Source organism: Anabrus simplex, chromosome 11, assembly GCF_040414725.1.
Source record: "Anabrus simplex isolate iqAnaSimp1 chromosome 11, ASM4041472v1, whole genome shotgun sequence".
NCBI classification, from domain to species: Eukaryota; Metazoa; Arthropoda; class Insecta; order Orthoptera; family Tettigoniidae; genus Anabrus; species Anabrus simplex.
The window spans coordinates 130,490,248-130,509,939 of NC_090275.1; the positions used below are offsets into that span (position 1 = coordinate 130,490,248).

The 19,692-nt window shown below is 41.6% G+C and overlaps 1 protein-coding gene across 5 annotated transcripts in view; it reads right to left on the reverse strand.

Annotated features, from left to right (window-relative positions):
• Nucleotides 1–19,692, reverse strand: part of LOC136883355 (uncharacterized) — a 647,239-nt gene that overhangs the window by 460,794 nt on the left and 166,753 nt on the right. For all 5 annotated transcript variants that reach the window (XR_010861242.2, XM_068229694.1, XM_067155608.2 and 2 more), the window contains one exon: nt 14,003–14,049. Coding sequence is in view for 3 of the 5 variants with exons in the window: in XM_068229694.1 (XP_068085795.1) it covers nt 14,003–14,048 (46 nt within the window). In the remaining 2 variants the exon portion in view is untranslated. The remainder of the gene's footprint in view (nt 1–14,002; nt 14,050–19,692) is intronic.

The window sequence follows — 19,692 nt, forward strand, 5'->3', positions numbered from 1 at the left end:
AAAGACATCAAGTTGCCTATTACCTTTAGAGATAAGCCTTACACCTAGAATTTCATGTTTGGCATTCTTAACTTGTTCGAAGCTTACAAATTCCTCTTTCACCAGAATGAATACTCCCCCTCTTACCATTCCTGTCCTATCTCTACGATACACACTTCAGTTTCGTGAGAAAATTTCTGCATCCATTATATCATTTCTCAGCCATGATTCAACTCCTATTACAATATCTGATATGTATATATCTATTAAATTACTTAATTATATTTCTTTCTTTACAATGCTTCTACAATTGAGCACTAACATTTTTATGTCATCCCTACTTGATTTCCAGTTTCCTATTCTCTTAACACCGCTCCCTGTTTCCCTGAATGTCCTCCGTATAGGGAGGGTGCGCGGCCGCTCTTAGCGCCTCGAGCGGTCAGTCCAGGCTGTGTAACTGTAGTGGTGGTAGTAGTGTATCAAAATGCCTAAATCAAATAGAAAATGTTGTGCAGTGAACTGCCACAACACACAAAGAAACACGCATGGAAAGGAATTACATTTCACACATTTCCTGGTCGTCCATAGAAATCGGGCAGATGCAGGAAGTGGATTTCGGCTGTTGGAAGGATAAAGTAAGTACAGTAGGCTACCTATTTCATTTGTGACGTAAATCACACATTTCAAACATATCAGGTATGCCAAGTCAAGAACACGATCATTTAAGTACACTTTGAAATACCGTAGTACATTTCATTTCAATTATGCATTGCAGCAGGTTCGTATGTTTACATTCATGTCCTTCCATGCGCATGTGTCTTGACTACGCCGAATAATAATAATAATAATAATAATAATAATAATAATAATAATAATAATAATAATAATAATAATAATAATAATAATAATAATAATAATAATAATAATAATTGTACCGGGCGGTACACCTCCACGCCGCTTATTTAACCTTTGCGCCAGTTGAAACTCCCCTACTGGAAGAAGTCTGAACTTTGTCTTATGTGTTAATTTTCAAGTTACCCTGAAGATGCCACTACTTGGAAATTTTGAAGTTTCTGAACTGTGTTGTTTTCGATGTATTTTTGTTTTGCTTTTAGTAAGAAGTGTGAACATTCTCTTCTAGAGGACACTACTGAAGAACTACAACGGTGCACCCTAGTGCGAAGTGAAAGAACTGGTTTCTTTTGAGAAAATTTAATTTCAAAAGTTTGTTCTTTGCTAAATTTCTTTCAGTCATTGTTTAAGTTGGCAATAAAACCCTTTCTTTCCCCTTGTTTTGAATTTAGCCAATCCCGAATTTCTCGAATTAATTTTCCACCAATAATATGTTTCTTCTTCGTATTGTGTAGGGGGTTTCTTGGTGAACCAATAAAATCCTTGTGGGAGGGTGTTCTCATTCCAAAAACGCCTCGAACTTTCCGCGAGAGTATATAAACTGCTGATTTTCGGGTCTCGGTGCCACTTCAGTACCATCTTTCTGTGTGTAAAGTACATAGCAGGGGGCGGGAGGAGCCTCTTTCTTCGGGCAGCAGTTCAACAACAAGGTAATGGCCGTTTAATAACTTCTTTTCTTGCTAGCTCAGCAGTTTAACTCTCGGGGCGGGTCCAAAGCGTCTCTACCATGTAACTTTCCCTAAAATGTAAAGACTCTTAGCCTCTATTCTCTTTCAAAACTATGTATTGGGATAGAGAGTGCTTAACCCTCTCGATCTCCCACTCATATTGCATTGAGGTGAACTTATTTTCACAACCGTTTCTTCCCTTCTAATGTAACGTAAATTGTTTCCTTCTAAAAGTCACCTCTTTAGTATGGGATTAACCCTTGCATTAACGGCCTAGTGCCAAGTAGGTTTTAAACAAGTGTATTAGGAGTGCAGATCGCCTCCTCTCAATTGTTATTTTAGAGGCCAAGTAATTAACCTTTTTCTCACTTAATAGATCTCAGTAGGTTGGGTATGTTACCCCTGTGTATATGTCCTTAGAGGACAACTTGAAGGTGGAGTTTGGTGTGGCCTTTGATAGGCTTAAAGTTGAGAGCGAGGGGCTCTTTTTCGAAAATTGAGTGTTGTATGCCTCGAGAAGGCTTTTCTGTGTAATTTAGTGCAAGTGCTCCTGGGCATGAATGGGGTTTTCTGCCCCTCTGTTAAATCTTGTTTTGGGGTAAAGTTGGGCTAGTTGCCCAAGAATTGTGAGTTCGGGGCTCGAAGCCCAAATCCTGTAAATACTGTAATTGTACTTTTGTTGCCTTGCTACTCTGTACCTGCCATTTTTGTTATTTCTGCATTTTAAAAAGAAAATATAACCTTGTTAAATTTTAAATTAATTTTAACTTCGTAGCCTGAGACCTGTTCACCACCCGCGCCTTCTTTCACCTCTAACTACCACGGAAAACTCCGTAACAAGTGGTAGCAGAGCGTGGTTGAATGGGTCTCAATTTAGCCCCTTTTGACGGCTAAACATTGTTTTGATTCGAACTCTAACAATTTTCTCAGTTGCTGGAATTTTTAAGTTTTCCTTTTTCAAAATTGTTCTGTCATCATGCCCGGCCCTCGCGATGTTCTCCATCTTAACTATTTGCGCAAGGAGGAGTTGATCTATGAGTTAACTATCAGAAATGTGCAATCTGGAGGCACGGTTGCGGTAGACACAAACAAGCTTAGAGAGTCCCTTGATTTGCCCATTTCCATCCCCACTTTGGGAGAGAAAGAAATTGACGACTCTCTTTCCACGATCATCGAGAATATTACTGGGCTAGCATCTGTAGTTAGTTTTTTGACGAAAATGATCCTTCTCCTAATCAAATTAAGCGTGTGCAAGCCAGGCTATTTCATTTTTCAAATAGAGTTAACGATCTGTTGTCTCTGAAGTTGAATGACGTTCAGAGGAAGGAAGCTAGTACGGTGCTTGAAAATATTTCTGAATTATCTAATAAGGTAACTCAATTGTTAACTAGGGAAGTACCTCCCAAAATCGATCAACCCACCACGGTGAATGTAGGTAGTGAGGAAGAGCCTCCTAAGGGAGAAGTCAATAGGATAACCGTTGGAGCTCAAACGATCTCTGCCCCATTGGACAACGAGTCTGAACGCCGTGCATCGTTGAATAATGTACGTTCTGAATTAACTTCTTTGCCACTGAAATCTTTACCTACTATGTCACCTGGGTTCAGCAGCTTGCCTCATCCATTGGCAATGTTGCTCAGAGGTATCTCGAAGTTTTCGGTTAACACTACCAGTGAAGTTATTTCTTTCTTAAGGTTTTTAGTTGAATTTCAGGATCATGCCCTTGTTTTTTCTCTTTCTCCGTGTCAAATTTTACAGATAATCTATCCTTATGCAATTGGTATTCTCTCAGATAAAATACTAAGAGCCATTGCCGAACAGTCATCTATTGAAGATTTTCATGCACATCTACTTGCAAATTTTATTCCTGCTCGCGCGAGGTCATCTCTGATTCAGAAGTACTATTATCGAGTACAGAGATTGGATGAAAATCTGGCTGATTTCATACAAGACATTAAGTTCTATACTAGGGTGTTTGCTCTTCACTTCCCTGAGGATCAGATTGTACAGGATATTGTGGAAGGCATTTCACCATCTTATAGGTCATATTTGTGTTTCGCGGCGTGCCCGCAAACCTTCTCTGAACTTGAAGCATTGGCCGTCTCAGCGGAAGGAGTTAGATACGCCGATTCCTTGCGTGTCGCGAAAGAACCCCCTCCTTCGTTTAGTAATACTCGGCCTCCACCTCGCCGATCAGTCACACCTCGTAAATGTTACGCTTGCGGGTCGCCTGACCATCTTCGGAACAAGTGTCCATTGATCAAATCTAGTAGGGCAAATAATAGAGCTGGCTCATCACAAGGCTGTTTTAAATGTGGGGCTTTCTCACATATCGCCAAGAATTGCCCAAATTCAAATAGCACCCCCTCCTGCTCAACTTCTGGTGCAACTTCCACCAATGTCACTAATAATAAGTGACTAGCGGCTTCGGCTGAGTCGACTAATCCATCTTTCCGAGGCTCAGCCCCTGGTAAACAGATCGAAACTTCAGGGAACCTTCAATCTGCAAATTCATCTTTTGAATGCCCCAAGGAGTGTCCTAGGATTGCGGCGGATACCCCCGCACCGGTCCCCTTTCTCAAAATTGAGTTAAATAATGAGCCTATAACAGCTCTATTAGATTCAGGCAGTGTTTGTTCTATTATTTCGGCTGAATGGTATTCAAAATTGAAATCTGTTTGTAAACTTCCTGACTATTGTTCCTCTCGATCCAATATGTTTCGGCTAATTCATCTCCATTAGAAATTCTAGGTTCTTTACAGGTCAAAATTCGTATTTTTAAATTTACATGGAAAATCAAATTGTTTGTGGCCAAGCACTTGTCTTCCCCATTATATTGGGAGCCGACTTCATTTCTCACACTGGTCTTGTGCTCGATTTTCAGAGTAAGTCGTGCACATTCAAATTTGCTTCTAATTGTAAAATCCCCTTGTTAAAGTGTAATTCTGTATCATGTTCCTCTATTTCGCCTACCCAGGATGAGATGTTGTTAGACCTTAGACATCTACCTGAGGAGCAGGCTGATAGTATTCGTAAGTTGTGTCAGTCGTTTCCAGAGGTGTTCTCGGATACTCTTGGTGTTACTGACCTTATCGAATACAAAATTGAGGTCACGGATTCGATTCCTGTCCGTTTTCCACCTTATAGGCTATCTCCACCTAAAATGAAGGCTCTGAAAGAAATCATCGATCAGATGTTGAAGGATGGTATTATTAGGCCCTCTAAGTCGGCGTATTCTTCACTTTTTCTTTCTAGTCCCGAAACCCCAAGGTGGCTTCAGGCCTGTCATTGATTATAGGGCTCTCAATCGGAAGGTGGTGTTACAATCTGTGCCCCTTCCCGACCTTCAATCTTGTTTTTCATGGTTCCGTAAGGCCAAGTTCTTCACCATCTTGGATTTGAATCAGGCCTACAATCAAATTCCCCTTGCCGAAGAGTCTAAACATCTTACAGCGTTTGCCACGGATTGGAATTTGTATGAATACAACTGCGTGCCTTTCGGGCTCCCCACGGGAGCAGCTGTACTCACTAGGCTGCTAGATAGGGTCTTCTCCGACATCAAATTTGAGTACTTGTATCACTACTTGGATGATGTCGTCGTATTTTCGGAGACCTTTGAAGAACATCTAGATCATCTGCGAGAAGTTCTCAATCGCCTTCGTAAGGCTGGGATAACTGTCAAGTTGTCCAAGGTTGCCTTTGCTAAGCCCTCTATGTCATTCCTAGGGCATATTGTGTCACCTGATGATGTTGCCGTCGATCATTCTAGAACACAGGCCATCCGTGATTTTAAACCTCGCAAGGACATTAAAGGTATCGCCAGGTTCATTGGTATGGTGAATTTCTTCAGGAAGTTTATTCCTAACTTCGCTAATAGAGCGGCGCCCTTAAACCTTCTTCGTAGGAAAGGCATCAAATTCGAGTGGGGACCTTCTCAACAAGCCGCTTTTGAAGATCTTAAATTAGCTCTCTGTAATGCTCCTGTCCTTGCTATGCCTGATTTCTCAAGGAAATTCATCGTCCAAACTGACGCGTCGTCGTCAGCAGTAGCTGCAGTCCTTCTTCAAGAGACTGAACTAGGGAGGCGACCCATCGCCTATGCATCTAGGACTCTATCGGCTCAAGAAGCAAAGTATCCCATATATGAGCTCGAAGGTTTGGCAGTCTTATTTGCCTTAGAAAAGTTCCGTCTCTATCTGGAACATGTCAAATTCGACCTGGAGACAGATAATCAAGCCTTAAGCTGGGTCTTAGGTAGGCCGCGTCGTACTGGTCGTATAGCCCGTTGGGCCATCCGTATTTCTGCCTTCCAATTCGATGTCAGGCATATCAGAGGTACCGAAAATGTTGTTGCTGATGGACTCAGCCGTATGTTTTCCAACGACGTCGAGACCCATGAACGGGTCGACAGTTCATCACCTCCCTAGTCCATACTATCTGATGTTAATGCCATCTTAACAGATGCTCCCATGCTCTTTAGGGATATCGAGAAATACCAACGTGAAGATCCGACGCTGGCTCCGATAATGGAAACCCTTTCTTCTGGGGAACATGTTGTCCCTTATGTGCTGAGGAATGGTGTTCTATGTTGCCCTTCGAAGCACGATAAGATGATGAAGGTTGTCGTTCCAGCTGTTCTTGTACCTATGATCTTCAAGTACTATCATGAGACCCCATTAAGCGGGCATCTTGGTATCTTTAAAACTCGTGAAAAGATTCGTGAAAGGTTCATCTGGAAGGGTATGGACGGTGAAATCCGTGAACTAGTCAAAGCTTGTAAATCTTGTTTGCTTAGTAAACCCACCATGTCCACCAAGGTAGGCCTTTTGTCTTCGCATCAAGCGTCGCGCCCCATGGAACGCCTGTATATTGATTATGTAGGACCCTTCCCCCAGTCGAAGGGAAATGCCAACAAGTTCATCTTTGTATGTGTAGATGGTTTTACAAGATTTTCCTGGTTATTTCCGACTAAGCTGGCTACCGCTCAGTCCACCATTACTTGTCTAAATTCTATCTTTGCTTCTTTTGGTCCGTGTCGATATATTGTATCTGATAATGCTAAGGCTTTCACATCTAATTTATTTCGTAAATTCTGCTTTGACCTATCCATATCTCATATGACGACTTCTGCTTATTACACTCAACCATCTCTGGCTGAACGGGTTAATCGTAATCTCAGGTCCGCGCTTATTGCCTATCATCATGAAGATCATTCTAGATGGGACACGTCCCTGCATTGGTTAGCTTTTGCTTCGAATTCGGCGGTTCATGAATCACATAAATTTACTCCAGCGTCTTTGATGTTCAAGCTTGTTCCCAACACGCCGCTCTCTAACCTCTGGTCTCTGAGTGACATTCTACCCGAGACAATAGACCCGGACAATATTAAAGATCTTTGGAAGAAGGCTAAAGCCAATCTTAAAGTGTCTCATGAAAAGGTTAGGGAAAGATATGATCGTGGACGGAGACCCACCCATTTGAAGGTAGGTGACCAGGTGATGGTCAAGAACTTTGTCCCCGCGGGCAAGCTTGCCCCCAGATTTCATGGGCCGTGTATCATTCTCGATTTCCTTACGCCGGTTACGTTGTTATTAAGTAATCCAGCCACCGAGAGGATATTTAGGGTTCACCTGTCACAGGTGAAACCGGTGTAATTTCTGTGTTAACTTGCTTCATATTATTTTGAAAGAAATAGGAAGGTTATATTTTTTTTCCTCTGAGAGGTTTCACTTTTAGGCCTTCTGCCCTTGCAATCTGTTTCCTTTAAGCGTAATTATTTTTTGTAAACCTCCCCCGATCAGTTGAACTGCCATCCTGTCCTTGCCACGGCCATTACCACGCTCCCGTCTCCTGCTCCCCACACACTGTGGCTTATAAAATGCCATGGGTATCTGCACGCCGCTGGCCCCTCAACATCTCCACAAAGCCTATGCCCTCAAAAATGATGATGGTCCAACAAAATTCTGCCGCCTAGCTTTAATGTTTCAGTGCCCCCGCAGCCGCGCGGCGCCGTGCCGCGACTGGGATAGAGGAAGGGCCCCCTCTACTCCAGCGAGGACGACAGGTGCACGGCGAGCCGGAGCCCTCCTCCCGGCCAAGGCTGATGTGCGGCGCACAACCTGTAACTGGCCCGCGACCTGCATGTTCACCGCGGGCGCGGCGTGCTTCAACACCCCTGCTCCCCTCATAGTGCGGGCGAGCGGTATCTCAGGGTACTTGAGGGGTCCGAGCGGTCGCCCTCGGACGCAAGCTGCAACGGCCGGTCTGGCCATCCAACTTAATCAACATCGAAATATTTAATCAACTACATGGACATTTACTATCAGCAATTACTACACTTGGAAATTCAACATTTGGTGGACTTTGAAAATTTTTCTTCACTTTCAAGTATTAAAAGTTTTTCTTCTGAATTCAACTTCTACAAACATAAAGACATTACTTCAGCAGTTACTACGAGAATTTTTGAAACTGGATCAAATCAAATTTTCACTATTTTGATAAATGCTTCTGCAATTAATCTCCATAGCAACATCATAACTTGGACCTTGTTTTCAAACAAAAGTTTATGTTCTTCCGTGTTACCCCCTTGGAGGAACTTTTGAGGGGGGAGGTCTGTACCGGGCGGTACACCTCCACGCCGCTTATTTAAACTTTGCGCCAGTTGAAACGCCCCTACTGGAAGAAGTCTGAACTTTGTCTTATGTGTTAATTGTCAAGTTACCCTGAAGATGCCACTACTTGGAAATTTTGAAGTTTCTGAACTGTGTTGTTTTCGATGTATTTTTGTTTTGCTTTTAGTAAGAAGTGTGAACATTCTCTTCTAGAGGACACTACTGAAGAACTACAACGGTGCACCCTAGTGCGAAGTGAAAGAACTGGTTTCTTTTGAGAAAATTTAATTTCAAAAGTTTGTTCTTTGCTAAATTTCTTTCAGTCATTGTTTAAGTTGGCAATATTAACCCTTTCTTTCCCCTTGTTTTGAATTTAGCCAATCCCGAATTTCTCGAATTAATTTTCCACCAATAATATGTTTCTTCTTCGTATTGTGTAGGGGGTTTCTTGGTGAACCAATAAAATCCTTGTGGGAGGGTGTTCTCATTCCAAAAACGCCTCGAACTTTCCGCGAGAGTATATAAACTGCTGATTTTCGGGTCTCGGTGCCACTTCAGTACCATCTTTCTGTGTGTAAAGTACATAGCAGGGGGCGGGAGGAGCCTCTTTCTTCGGGCAGCAGTTCAACAACAAGGTAATGGCCGTTTAATAACTTCTTTTCTTGCTAGCTCAGCAGTTTAACTCTCGGGGCGGGTCCAAAGCGTCTCTACCATGTAACTTTCCCTAAAATGTAAAGACTCTTAGCCTCTATTCTCTTTCAAAACTATGTATTGGGATAGAGAGTGCTTAACCCTCTCGATCTCCCACTCATATTGCATTGAGGTGAACTTATTTTCACAACCGTTTCTTCCCTTCTAATGTAACGTAAATTGTTTCCTTCTAAAAGTCACCTCTTTAGTATGGGATTAACCCTTGCATTAACGGCCTAGTGCCAAGTAGGTTTTAAACAAGTGTATTAGGAGTGCAGATCGCCTCCTCTCAATTGTTATTTTAGAGGCCAAGTAATTAACCTTTTTCTCACTTAATAGATCTCAGTAGGTTGGGTATGTTACCCCTGTGTATATGTCCTTAGAGGACAACTTGAAGGTGGAGTTTGGTGTGGCCTTTGATAGGCTTAAAGTTGAGAGCGAGGGGCTCTTTTTCGAAAATTGAGTGTTGTATGCCTCGAGAAGGCTTTTCTGTGTAATTTAGTGCAAGTGCTCCTGGGCATGAATGGGGTTTTCTGCCCCTCTGTTAAATCTTGTTTTTGGTAAAGTTGGGCTAGTTGCCCAAGAATTGTGAGTTCGGGGCTCGAAGCCCAAATCCTGTAAATACTGTAATTGTACTTTTGTTGCCTTGCTACTCTGTACCTGTCATTTTTGTTATTTCTGCATTTTAAAAAGAAAATATAACCTTGTTAAATTTTAAATTAATTTTAACTTCGTAGCCTGAGACCTGTTCACCACCCGCACCTTCTTTCACCTCTACCTACCACAAAAACTTGGTAACAATAATAATAATAATAATAATAATAATAATAATAATAATAATAATAATAATAATACCTAATAAATGTTTTCCTGCATTTCAGTGCAGACGGAACTCCATCGGAACCCACCAAGTGCTCCGTCATTTGCAGTGAACATTTTGTTGGAGGAAAGCCTATTAATATTGAAAATCGTCCTTCATATATACCATCTGTGTTTCATGAGAGCTATAAGAAGAAACCGAAAAGAGAATGTGATGTATCCCGGTTTTAAGAACGAGTAAACGAATGAAATGTTCAAATATACATACGTCATCTAATCAGGAAACTCATGAATTTATTGTGAAAACATGAGTGTGAAAAACTACATAAGTCGATGCAAGCAGCATTTCAGACTGAAGCAACGACTTTCGAATTCACTTGTGTTTTTAGTGGGAATGATGTAGGCACACAGTGCAACTCAAGCACAGTACCTCCAAGTATTTCGGAGAAGGTGGATGAAAGTTGTGGTCCCAACACCCGCCTGAACATATGCAGAGGATTTCATGGATATCAGAGCATAACAAGTGAGGCACAGTTGAAGGATTTAACAAGTATTTCATTTAAAACATTCAGTTTTTACTTTCTTTCTTTCTTTCTTTCTTTGTTTCTAAAGTGTCTATAAATATAAGTAATAACGATGTTACTGTTTTGAAAATGAAATTGGGTATAACCTTTTGCTGCCTCGGCAGTCATATTTGGTGTACATCGGACTACTGCTGCTCTCGGAGTAGTCAAGAAACGCACTTCTAATTTTATTTTCTGGCCTAGCAAACTATCCGTGCAAAATACTTTGCCTCGCGCTTTTAAAACTTTTTGTGCTGACGCCCGAGTTATAATAGATTGCACAGAAATGAAATCAGAAACGCCAGCAAGAACAGATGAGAGATGTTACATGTATTCTTCGTACAAGTCATGTTATACATTTAAATTTTTATTAGCTGTGGCCCCAAACGGAACTATTGTTTTTGTTTACACTTGTTATGGTGGAAAAACTAGTGATACTTTTATTGTTAACAATTCAGGCTTCCCAAATCTTTTGAGTGTAGGGGACTTCATATTAGCCAACAAGGAGTTCCCAGGTTTTAAAACACGGTCACCTCATTCTTTACTTGTTATGCCGCCTTTTCTTCACAATGTACAGAAGATGAAGTGTTACAAACTCAGAGTGTAGTAAGCGTGCGAATTCATGTTGACAGATGCATACACAGGGTGACCGTTTTCAAAATCTTGAAAAATATTCCTCAAGATCTGTTTCCGTATATCAGGGACATTGTTTACGTAGCTTGTGTGCCACCAATAACAAAGAAGGTAGAACTGTAACCCCCGCACATAACCCACTCGTATAAACTTCGCTTAGCAACATGAGGTGTTATCTGCTTATTCCAACTGAATTCCTGTGTATTTGCTTACCGGATGCTGCCTGTCAATAGTTTGTCAAAAGCACAGTCAATTTCACCGGAAATCTCACTCGCGAATTTTGCCTTTTCACAGATTCAAAGATATGAGGTAGTTACAATATTGTTCATTTCGTCCTCTGACAATAACATCAGGTTTAAATATATTTTTATATGTACAACATTACAACTTCCATAGAATTACTTCAAATTTATTTTGACGACAAGATGCAACGATATTTTTTGCTGTAACTATGAAGCAGGTCTTCCAGCGGAACTCCGCTAGAGCGCTCTGTTACTAGTACGGCGCATGCTCCCTATAACCCTTCTAAACACATTTCCTGACTTATATGTACCACTGCGGTTGAGCGCAGATCCCTATCGCCTACCCACCCATTAGGATCTAGAAATTTCACTCCCAGTTTCCCCACATACCCACTCCATAGTCTCATTTAAATCACTAAAAACATGTATGGGAATACCTACTGAAAAGGAATGTACCAAAATCATGAATTAACGAGATAAAAATGTTGTATCATGATAGTAAAAGCAGTGTCCAAGTGGGGAGTGGTGACTCAAACATTTTATACATAAAAAGGTCTCAAGCAAGGAATTGCACTGTCACCATTATTGTTTATTATATTGATGGATGAAATCATAAAAGTGTAAAACAGAGTATCAGTAGTGATGAAGTGAATACAGATGATGTGGTGATTTGGGGAAGGGAGAAAGGGAAGTACAAAGGAGACTGGACATTTGGAATGAAAATCTGAAGGAGTGTGGAATGGTAATAAGTAAAAAGAAAGCTGGAAAAGATAAAAACAGAAGCCAAGTGAACATAGACGGAGAACAGTTATCGAATGTAGAACAGCTCACATATCTGGGTAGCATTATTAATGGAAGTAATGTAATACCCTGAAATTAATAACAGACTAAGTAAAGGTACAACATTTTATCATCAAGTCGGAGAGCTTTTATGGGATGACAAAATACCCAAGAGAACAAAACTAACATTATATAAACAGTATTTCATACCAATTGTAACATACACACTAGAAAATCTGGTAACTAATAAGAGACAAGTTAGTAAGATCCAAGCAGCAGAAATGAAATTTTTAAGAACATCGGTTAAAAAGACAAAATATTAAAATCAGAGAAGAGCTAAATATAGAACCGTTAATACAGAAGATAAGACTGCGATGGTTCAGACATGTAAACAGAATGGGAAAGTTAAGGGAAACAGAGCAGCTGGAAGACCGAAAAGAAGGTGGATGGATCAGGTTTGGAAGGACATTAGAGAAGCTGGATTTGATGTGGCGGAAGTAATGGAGCAGGTAAAGTGGAAGGACAGAAAGGAGTGGAGGACACCCGAGCGTCATTGATGATGATGAAGCGGCTGTGTCTCGTAATTATCAGCTAGTGCGTTCGAGCCCCACTGTCGGCAGCCCTGACCCACGGCCGCTTCCTTCCCACTCTTAGCCCTTTCCTATCCCATCGTCGCCGTGTCGGTGCGACATAAAGCAGATTGCAAAATAAACAAAAAACAATAATGTCAACAAATTGCAGTCCCCGTATTGTTGAAAAATTGTCGGCCTGTAGCGTAATGGTTATGGCGGTAGTCTTGAAATTGAAGGCCATCAGTTTCGAATTATTTTTGCTGTAAGATAATAATAAAGTGAGGCTTATCGTGGTCCCTAGTCCCACCAACTACTTTTACGGTCTTCGGAGACGCTGAGGTGCCGGAATTTAGTCTGACAGGAGTTCTTTAACGTGCCGAGGCTGACGTGTTTGAGCACCTGGACTGTGGCTTGAGCAGTTTAGTCATGAGGTGAGCTCCTCTGTACAAGAAGTCAAAATAATGGACCAAAACTCCTGTTCTTTAATTACAGCTCTCTTCATCCCCGTACGGCGCTTTGTATCCCTTCATTCTTCCGGACATCTTTCATTTTTCTTCTCATTAGTGCTAATGGTTTCATTTGCTCATAGAACAATTATCACTAACACGGAATGGTCACCGAATTGGCCTTCGGTTCAGAGCGCTCTCGTAGGATTCCCGGCTGTATCGGAAATTTTAATCGCGGCTGTTATTTCCTGAAGATCGGGGCTACACATCACTCTCACCACAGAGAGGAGATATTGGCTGGGTGGATCATCAAAAAATTATACTTTTAATTTTTAAGACATAGCGAAAGACACGGCTAGCACAATGTCGTTTGGAAGTTTCTGAAGAAGGCATTTCATATTTCGAAATTTTATACTTAATTATTATGATTGTTCAGCAATAACAAAAATATTTCCAATGAGTGGAGATGCATTCCTCTCAAATGTAGCATAGAGAAGTATGCACTTCCTGGGCTTGTAACACCGGTCACAGTCTGACTAACCAGGTCACATTCTGACCATTCATGATCTTTACAAAACTGGCCATCAAATCCCAAAACAATCCAGCCTCCAGAAATAGCACTGAAGGCCCGCACCAACGAGACGCTCACAGAATATCCGGGAGGGAGAGCGCTGCTAACTCGTACTGTTACTGCCCTACGTTCCCCGAGGATAATACGTACTTTATTGTTTCCCGTTCGATGGGGCCTTGAAAGGATGAAAGATTTCCTGAGCTAAAGCACTGCCGTGAACGGCGAAGAGAAATAACAACACACGGAATAGTAGAACAAGTTCTACTGGAACTACTGCATGTGGCGCCTTGAAAATAACGACACTAATTTACAAACTTTCATAAGTGAGAATTTCACGAATAATTGAACATTGTGGGGCGCCGGTCTAGAAAACCAAGAATGATGGCCGAGAGGATTTGTCCTGCTGGCACCAGCTGTTCGGGGCTCTTGCGAGCTTCGCGGTATAAGGCACCTGTTACTGAATAACTGTTAATGATCCGTAATTAAGAGGTTTTTATAAGAGAAAATTAAACTTACCTCGGTAGAGCTTGTCATTTATGGTAAACACTACTTCCTTCTCCATCCTGGAACACAAGATGAGACATCGTCTTAATAATAATAATAATAATAATAATAATAATAATAATAATAATAATAATAATAATAATAATAATAATAATAATAATAATAATTGTCCCGAAACAAATGGGAGCATCTGTTAGAATGGCATTTACACCAGGGGGTATGGACTCGGGAAGTGAAGAACTGTCTTCCTGTTCACAGCGCTCTACATCAGTAGAAAACATATGGCTTAGTCCGTCCGCCACGACATTTTCAGAGCCTCTTATATGCCTAACATCAAACTGGAAGGCAGAAATTCTGATGGCCCAGCGGGCTATGCGACCAGTACGACGCGGCCTACCTAAGACCCAACTTAAGGCTTGGTTATCTGTCTCCAAGTCGAACTTGACATGTTCCAGATAGATGCGGAACTTTTCTAAAGCAAATACGACTGCCAAACCTTCAAGTTCATAAATGGAATCCTTGGCCTCTTGAGCCGATAAAGTTCTAGACGCATAGGCGATGGGTCGCCTCCCTAGTTCAGTCTCTTGAAGAAGGACTGCAACCACCGCCGACGACGACGCGTCGGTTTGGACGATGAATTTCTTCGAGAAATCAGGCATGGCAAGAACAGGGGCATTACACGGAGCTAATTTGAGATCTTCGAAAGCGGCTTGTTGAGAACGCCCCCACTCAAATTTGACGTCTTTCCTACGAAGTAAGTTCAAGGGCGCCGCTCTATTAACGAAGTTAGGAATAAATTTCCTGAAGAAATTCACCATACCAATAAATCTGGCAATTCCGTTGATGTCCTTAGGAGGTTTGAAATCACGGATGGCCTGTGTTCGAGAATGATCCACAGCGACACCATCGAGCGACAAAATATGCCCTAAAAATGACATGGAGGGCTTAGCGAAGGCAACCTTGGACAACTTCACCGTTAACCCTGACTTACGAAGGCGACTCAGGACCTTTTTCAGATGATCTAGATGTTCTTCAAAGGTCTCAGAAAATGCGACGACATCATGAAGATAATGGTATAAGTAATCGAATTTGATGTCGGAGAAGACCCTGTCTAGCAGTCTTGTAAGCACAGCTGCTCCCGTGGGGAGCCCGAAAGGCACGCGGTTGTATTCGTACAAGTTCAAATCCGTGGCAAACGCTCTAAGATGTTTAGATTCTTCCGCCAGAGGGATCTGGTTATAGGCCTGATTGTGGTCTAAAATGGTGAAGAACTTAGCTTTTCGTAACCATGAAAAGCAAGAGTGAAGGTCGGAAAGGGGCACAGATTGTAATACCACCTTCCGATTCAGAGCCCTATAATCAATCACAGGCCTGAAGCCACCTTGGGGTTTCGGAACTAGGAAAATAGGCGATGAATACGCCGACTTAGAGGGCCGAATTATACCATCTTTCAACATCTGATCTATGATCTCCTTCAGAGCCTTCATTTTAGGTGGAGATAACCTATAAGGTGGAAACCTAACAGGGATTGCATCAGTAACCTCAATTTTGTATTCGATAAGGTCAGTAACACCAAGAGTATCGGAGAAAACTTCTGGAAACGACTGACACAACTTACGAATACTATCGGCCTGCTCCTCAGGTAGATGTCTAAGGTCTAACAACATCTCATCCTCGGTAGGCGAAACAGATGAACATGACACAGAACTACATTTAAGTAAGGGGATTTTGAAATTACTAGCAAATTTGAAAGTGCACGACTTGCTCTGAACGTCGAGCACTAGACCGGTGTGCGACATGAAGTCCGTTCCTAATATAACGGGGCAAGACAAATGCTTCGCCACAAACAGTTTAACTTTCCAAGTAAATTTAGCAATTCGAATTTTGGCATACAGAAAACCGAAAATTTCTAATGGAGAAGTGTTAGTCGAAATGCATTGAACCGAAGACGAACAAAAATCAGAAAATTTACAAACAGATTTTAATTTGGAATACCATTCAGCCGAAATGATGGAACACACACTGCCAGAATCTAATAGAGCTGTTCCCGGTTCATTATTCAATTTAATTTTGAGAAATGGTACAGGTGCGGGGGAATCCGCCGCAATCCTAAGACATTCTTTGGGACCTTCAAAAGATAAATTAGAGGACTGAGTTTTCCCTGAGATTTGGTCGGATTAACCGTGGCTGAGCCTGAAGAAGGTGGGCACGCCGACTCAGCCGATGCCACTAGTCACTTTTGATTATTGGTGCTGTTGGAAGGTGCACCAGAAGTTGAGCAGGAGGGTGTGCTATTAGTATTCGGGCAATTCTTGGCTATATGGGAAAACGAGCCGCATTTAAAACAACCTTGGGATGACCCTGCTCCATTCTTTGTCCCGTTGGATCTGATCAAAGGGCACTTGTTCCGAAGATGGTCAGGCGACCCACAAGCATAACATTTGCGGGGTGTGAGGGATCGGCGAGGTGGAGGTCGAACATTACCTGAAAATGGAGGGGGCTCTTTCGCGACACGTAATGTGTCCGCATATCTAACTCCCTCAGCTGAGATAGCCATAGCTTCTAATTCGGCAAAAGTTTGCGGACGCAACGCAAAACACAAGTATGACCTGTAAGATGGTGAAATGCCTTCCACAATAGCCTGTACAATTTGATTTTCAGGGAAACGGAGAGCAAATACCCTAGTGTAGAACTCGATATCTTGGATGAAGTCTGCCAAGTTTTCATCCAATCGCTGTACTCTATAATAGTACTTCTGAATTAGAGATGACCTAGCTCGAGCCGGGATGAAGATAGCTGGCAGGTGGGCATGAAAGTCTTCAATAAATGATTGTTCAGCAATGGCTCTTACTATTTTGTCTGAGAGGATACCAATGGAATAAGGGTAAATGATCTGAAGGATTTGACACGGAGAAAGGAAAAAACAAGAGCATGATCCTGAAACTCAACTAAAAATCTTAAAAATGCAATGACCTCATTAGTAGAGTTAACGGAAAATTTAGAAATACCCCTGAGCAACATTGCTAAAGGGTGGGGCAAACTGCTGAAGCCGGGTGGCATAACGAGTAAAGGCCTAGGGGACGAAGAAGTTGTTTCAGAGACAGCATTATTCAAAACAAAGGGTGGAATGGATGTGCGACGACCGGATTCAGTTTCTAATGGGGCAGATATTTGTTGAGTTGCCACGGATTTTCTACCTCCTTCACCCGTGGGAGAATGCTCCTCGCTAACTGCGTTTACCAGAGTGGGTTGGTCGGTTTTGGGGGGTACTGCCCCAGTTAATAATAGGCTAACCTTACTGGACAAGTTAGAAAGGTTTTCGAGAACAGCACTAGCCTCCTTCCCTTGAATGTCATTTAACTTAAGAGACAATAGATCAGTAACCCTATTGTAAAAATGGAACAATCTAGCTTGCACACGTTTAAGTTGATTAGATGATGGATCACCCCCTTCAAAAAAACTAACTTCTGATGCTAGCTCAGTAGCATTATCAGTGATCGTGGAGAGAACGTCGTCAATATCTTTCTCCCCCAAGATGGGGATACTAATCAGCAAATCAAAAGAATCTTTAAGCTTAGTGGTATCGGCCGCAACCGTGCCTCCAGATTGAACATTTCTAATAGTTAATTCGTAAATTAATTACTCCTTGCACAAATAGCCGGGATGGAGGACATCGTGAGGGCCGGACATGATGACAAAAGATTGACAAATCTAGAAAATAAGGAAGAAAATTCCAGCGACGGTGAAAATTCTTAGAGTTCAAAACAAAAGCAATGTTTAGCCGACAAAAGGGGCTAAATTGAGACCCATTCAACCACGCTCTGCTACCACTTGTTCCGAGGTATCTGTGGAACAGCAGAGGTGAAAGAAGGTGCGGGCTGCAATGGGTCTAACTACAAGTCCGAAAGATGAATTAAAAATTTAAATAAAGGTTATATTTTCAATAGACAACAAGATTTAACAAATTTTCACTAGGTGAAATAACAATGAAGAAAATCAGGTACAATTATAACTTTACAAACGAAAGCACAAGTTAAGGGGTCCTTACAAATCCTGGGCTTCGAGCCCCAATTCCACAATCCTTGAGCTCTCAGCTCACAACCACAAAATACCAAAAGGCAGAAAGCCCCTAATTCCATGGAGCACTTGCTTCCACCTAGTAATGTCAAGCCTCCTAGAGGCACCTTTCAAAATACCAGAAAGAGCTGACCCGCTCTCAATCTTTCAAGCCTATTAAAAGGCAATACTAGACTTTACAATTAACTGCCATCAAGGCAGAACTTACAAATATAAAAAGGGGCATCTCGTACCCAATCTACTGGGCCTTCGCAGGAAGGAAAACAAAACGGGTTAAGTTAATGGCCCAAAATACAAAGCTGAATGGAGGCGAGTACTTGCACTCCTACATGAAAGCTTGTTAAAACCTAAGTGGCGCTAGGCCGATTCAACAGGGGCTATTCCCACACTAGGAAGGTGACTCGTATAAGAAAATTTTAATATATTAGGAAAGAAAATAAAATCGGTTATGAAAACGTAGTCATCTCAGATCAAAATGAAGGGGAGCTCGAGAGGGTAAGGCACTCTCTATCCCCGATTTACAGTTAAAGTAACATGAAAATTTTACATCGAAATGGTATAGGTTACATCAAAACGGTTTCGGACCTTCCCCGAGGATTAAACTGCTGAGCTAGCAAGAAATTAAAGATGTTAAACGGCCATTACCTTTTTGAAGGGCTGCTGACTGATGAAAGAGGCGCTTCCCGCCTCCTGCGATTCTTCCATACACTAAGCTAGATGTTGTACGAGTGGCCGAGAGAAAAGAAAATCAGCAGCTTTTATACCCTCGTGGAAAATTCGAGACCTTTCATGAATAATTAAGACACACCCACATGCGTTTATTGGGTAGCTTACAGTTACACATCCACATGGGAGAAGAAATACGCCATTGGCTAAAAATTAATGACAGAAATTTACGATTGGTTAATTTCAAAACTGGCGGAAAGAAAGATTAATATTGCCAGCCCACAAATGAAAGAACAACATTTAGAAAATAACAAACTTATGAATACAAAATATCTTCAAGAAAAGTTCCTTCACTTCACCCCGGGGTGCATGATCATAGTTTTTGGTAGAGACATCTGTGAGAGAATGTCCACACTTCTTGATAATTAGAAAACAAAAACAATTCGAAATTAACTCAGTGACATCTTCTGATAAACGGTTGAATTAATTCAATTTTAAAGTTTCCTGATTTCAGCTGTAGAGGAGAACTTAAAGGCGGAAAATTCAAATGTGCGGCGTATAGGTGTACCAATCGGTACAATAATAATAATAATAATAATAATAATAATAATAATAATAATAATAATAATAAAAGCTAGGGAGTGCGAAGTAGAGAAGTAGCAGATGTACTCGACCCCTTCTTGTTTGTATGAGTCCTCACACAGGCAAGCAGCAGATGCACCTCACGTCAGCAGCTGTCCTGTTACAAGGGATGTAATGTGAACACCGGAGGCAAGTAAAGTCTCCGGCCCGGTCGGGTTTCGATCCGCTTGGCCTTCTGAACCAGTGCGGCAAGAAGCCACTGCTCAACAATGATGATATTTTTTGTTTGAAATAACAGAGGGAAGATCCTCAAAGTACTACGTGGAATGGATAATAAATTTGTAATATCAACTTGACATGTTTTGAGGTATCACTGT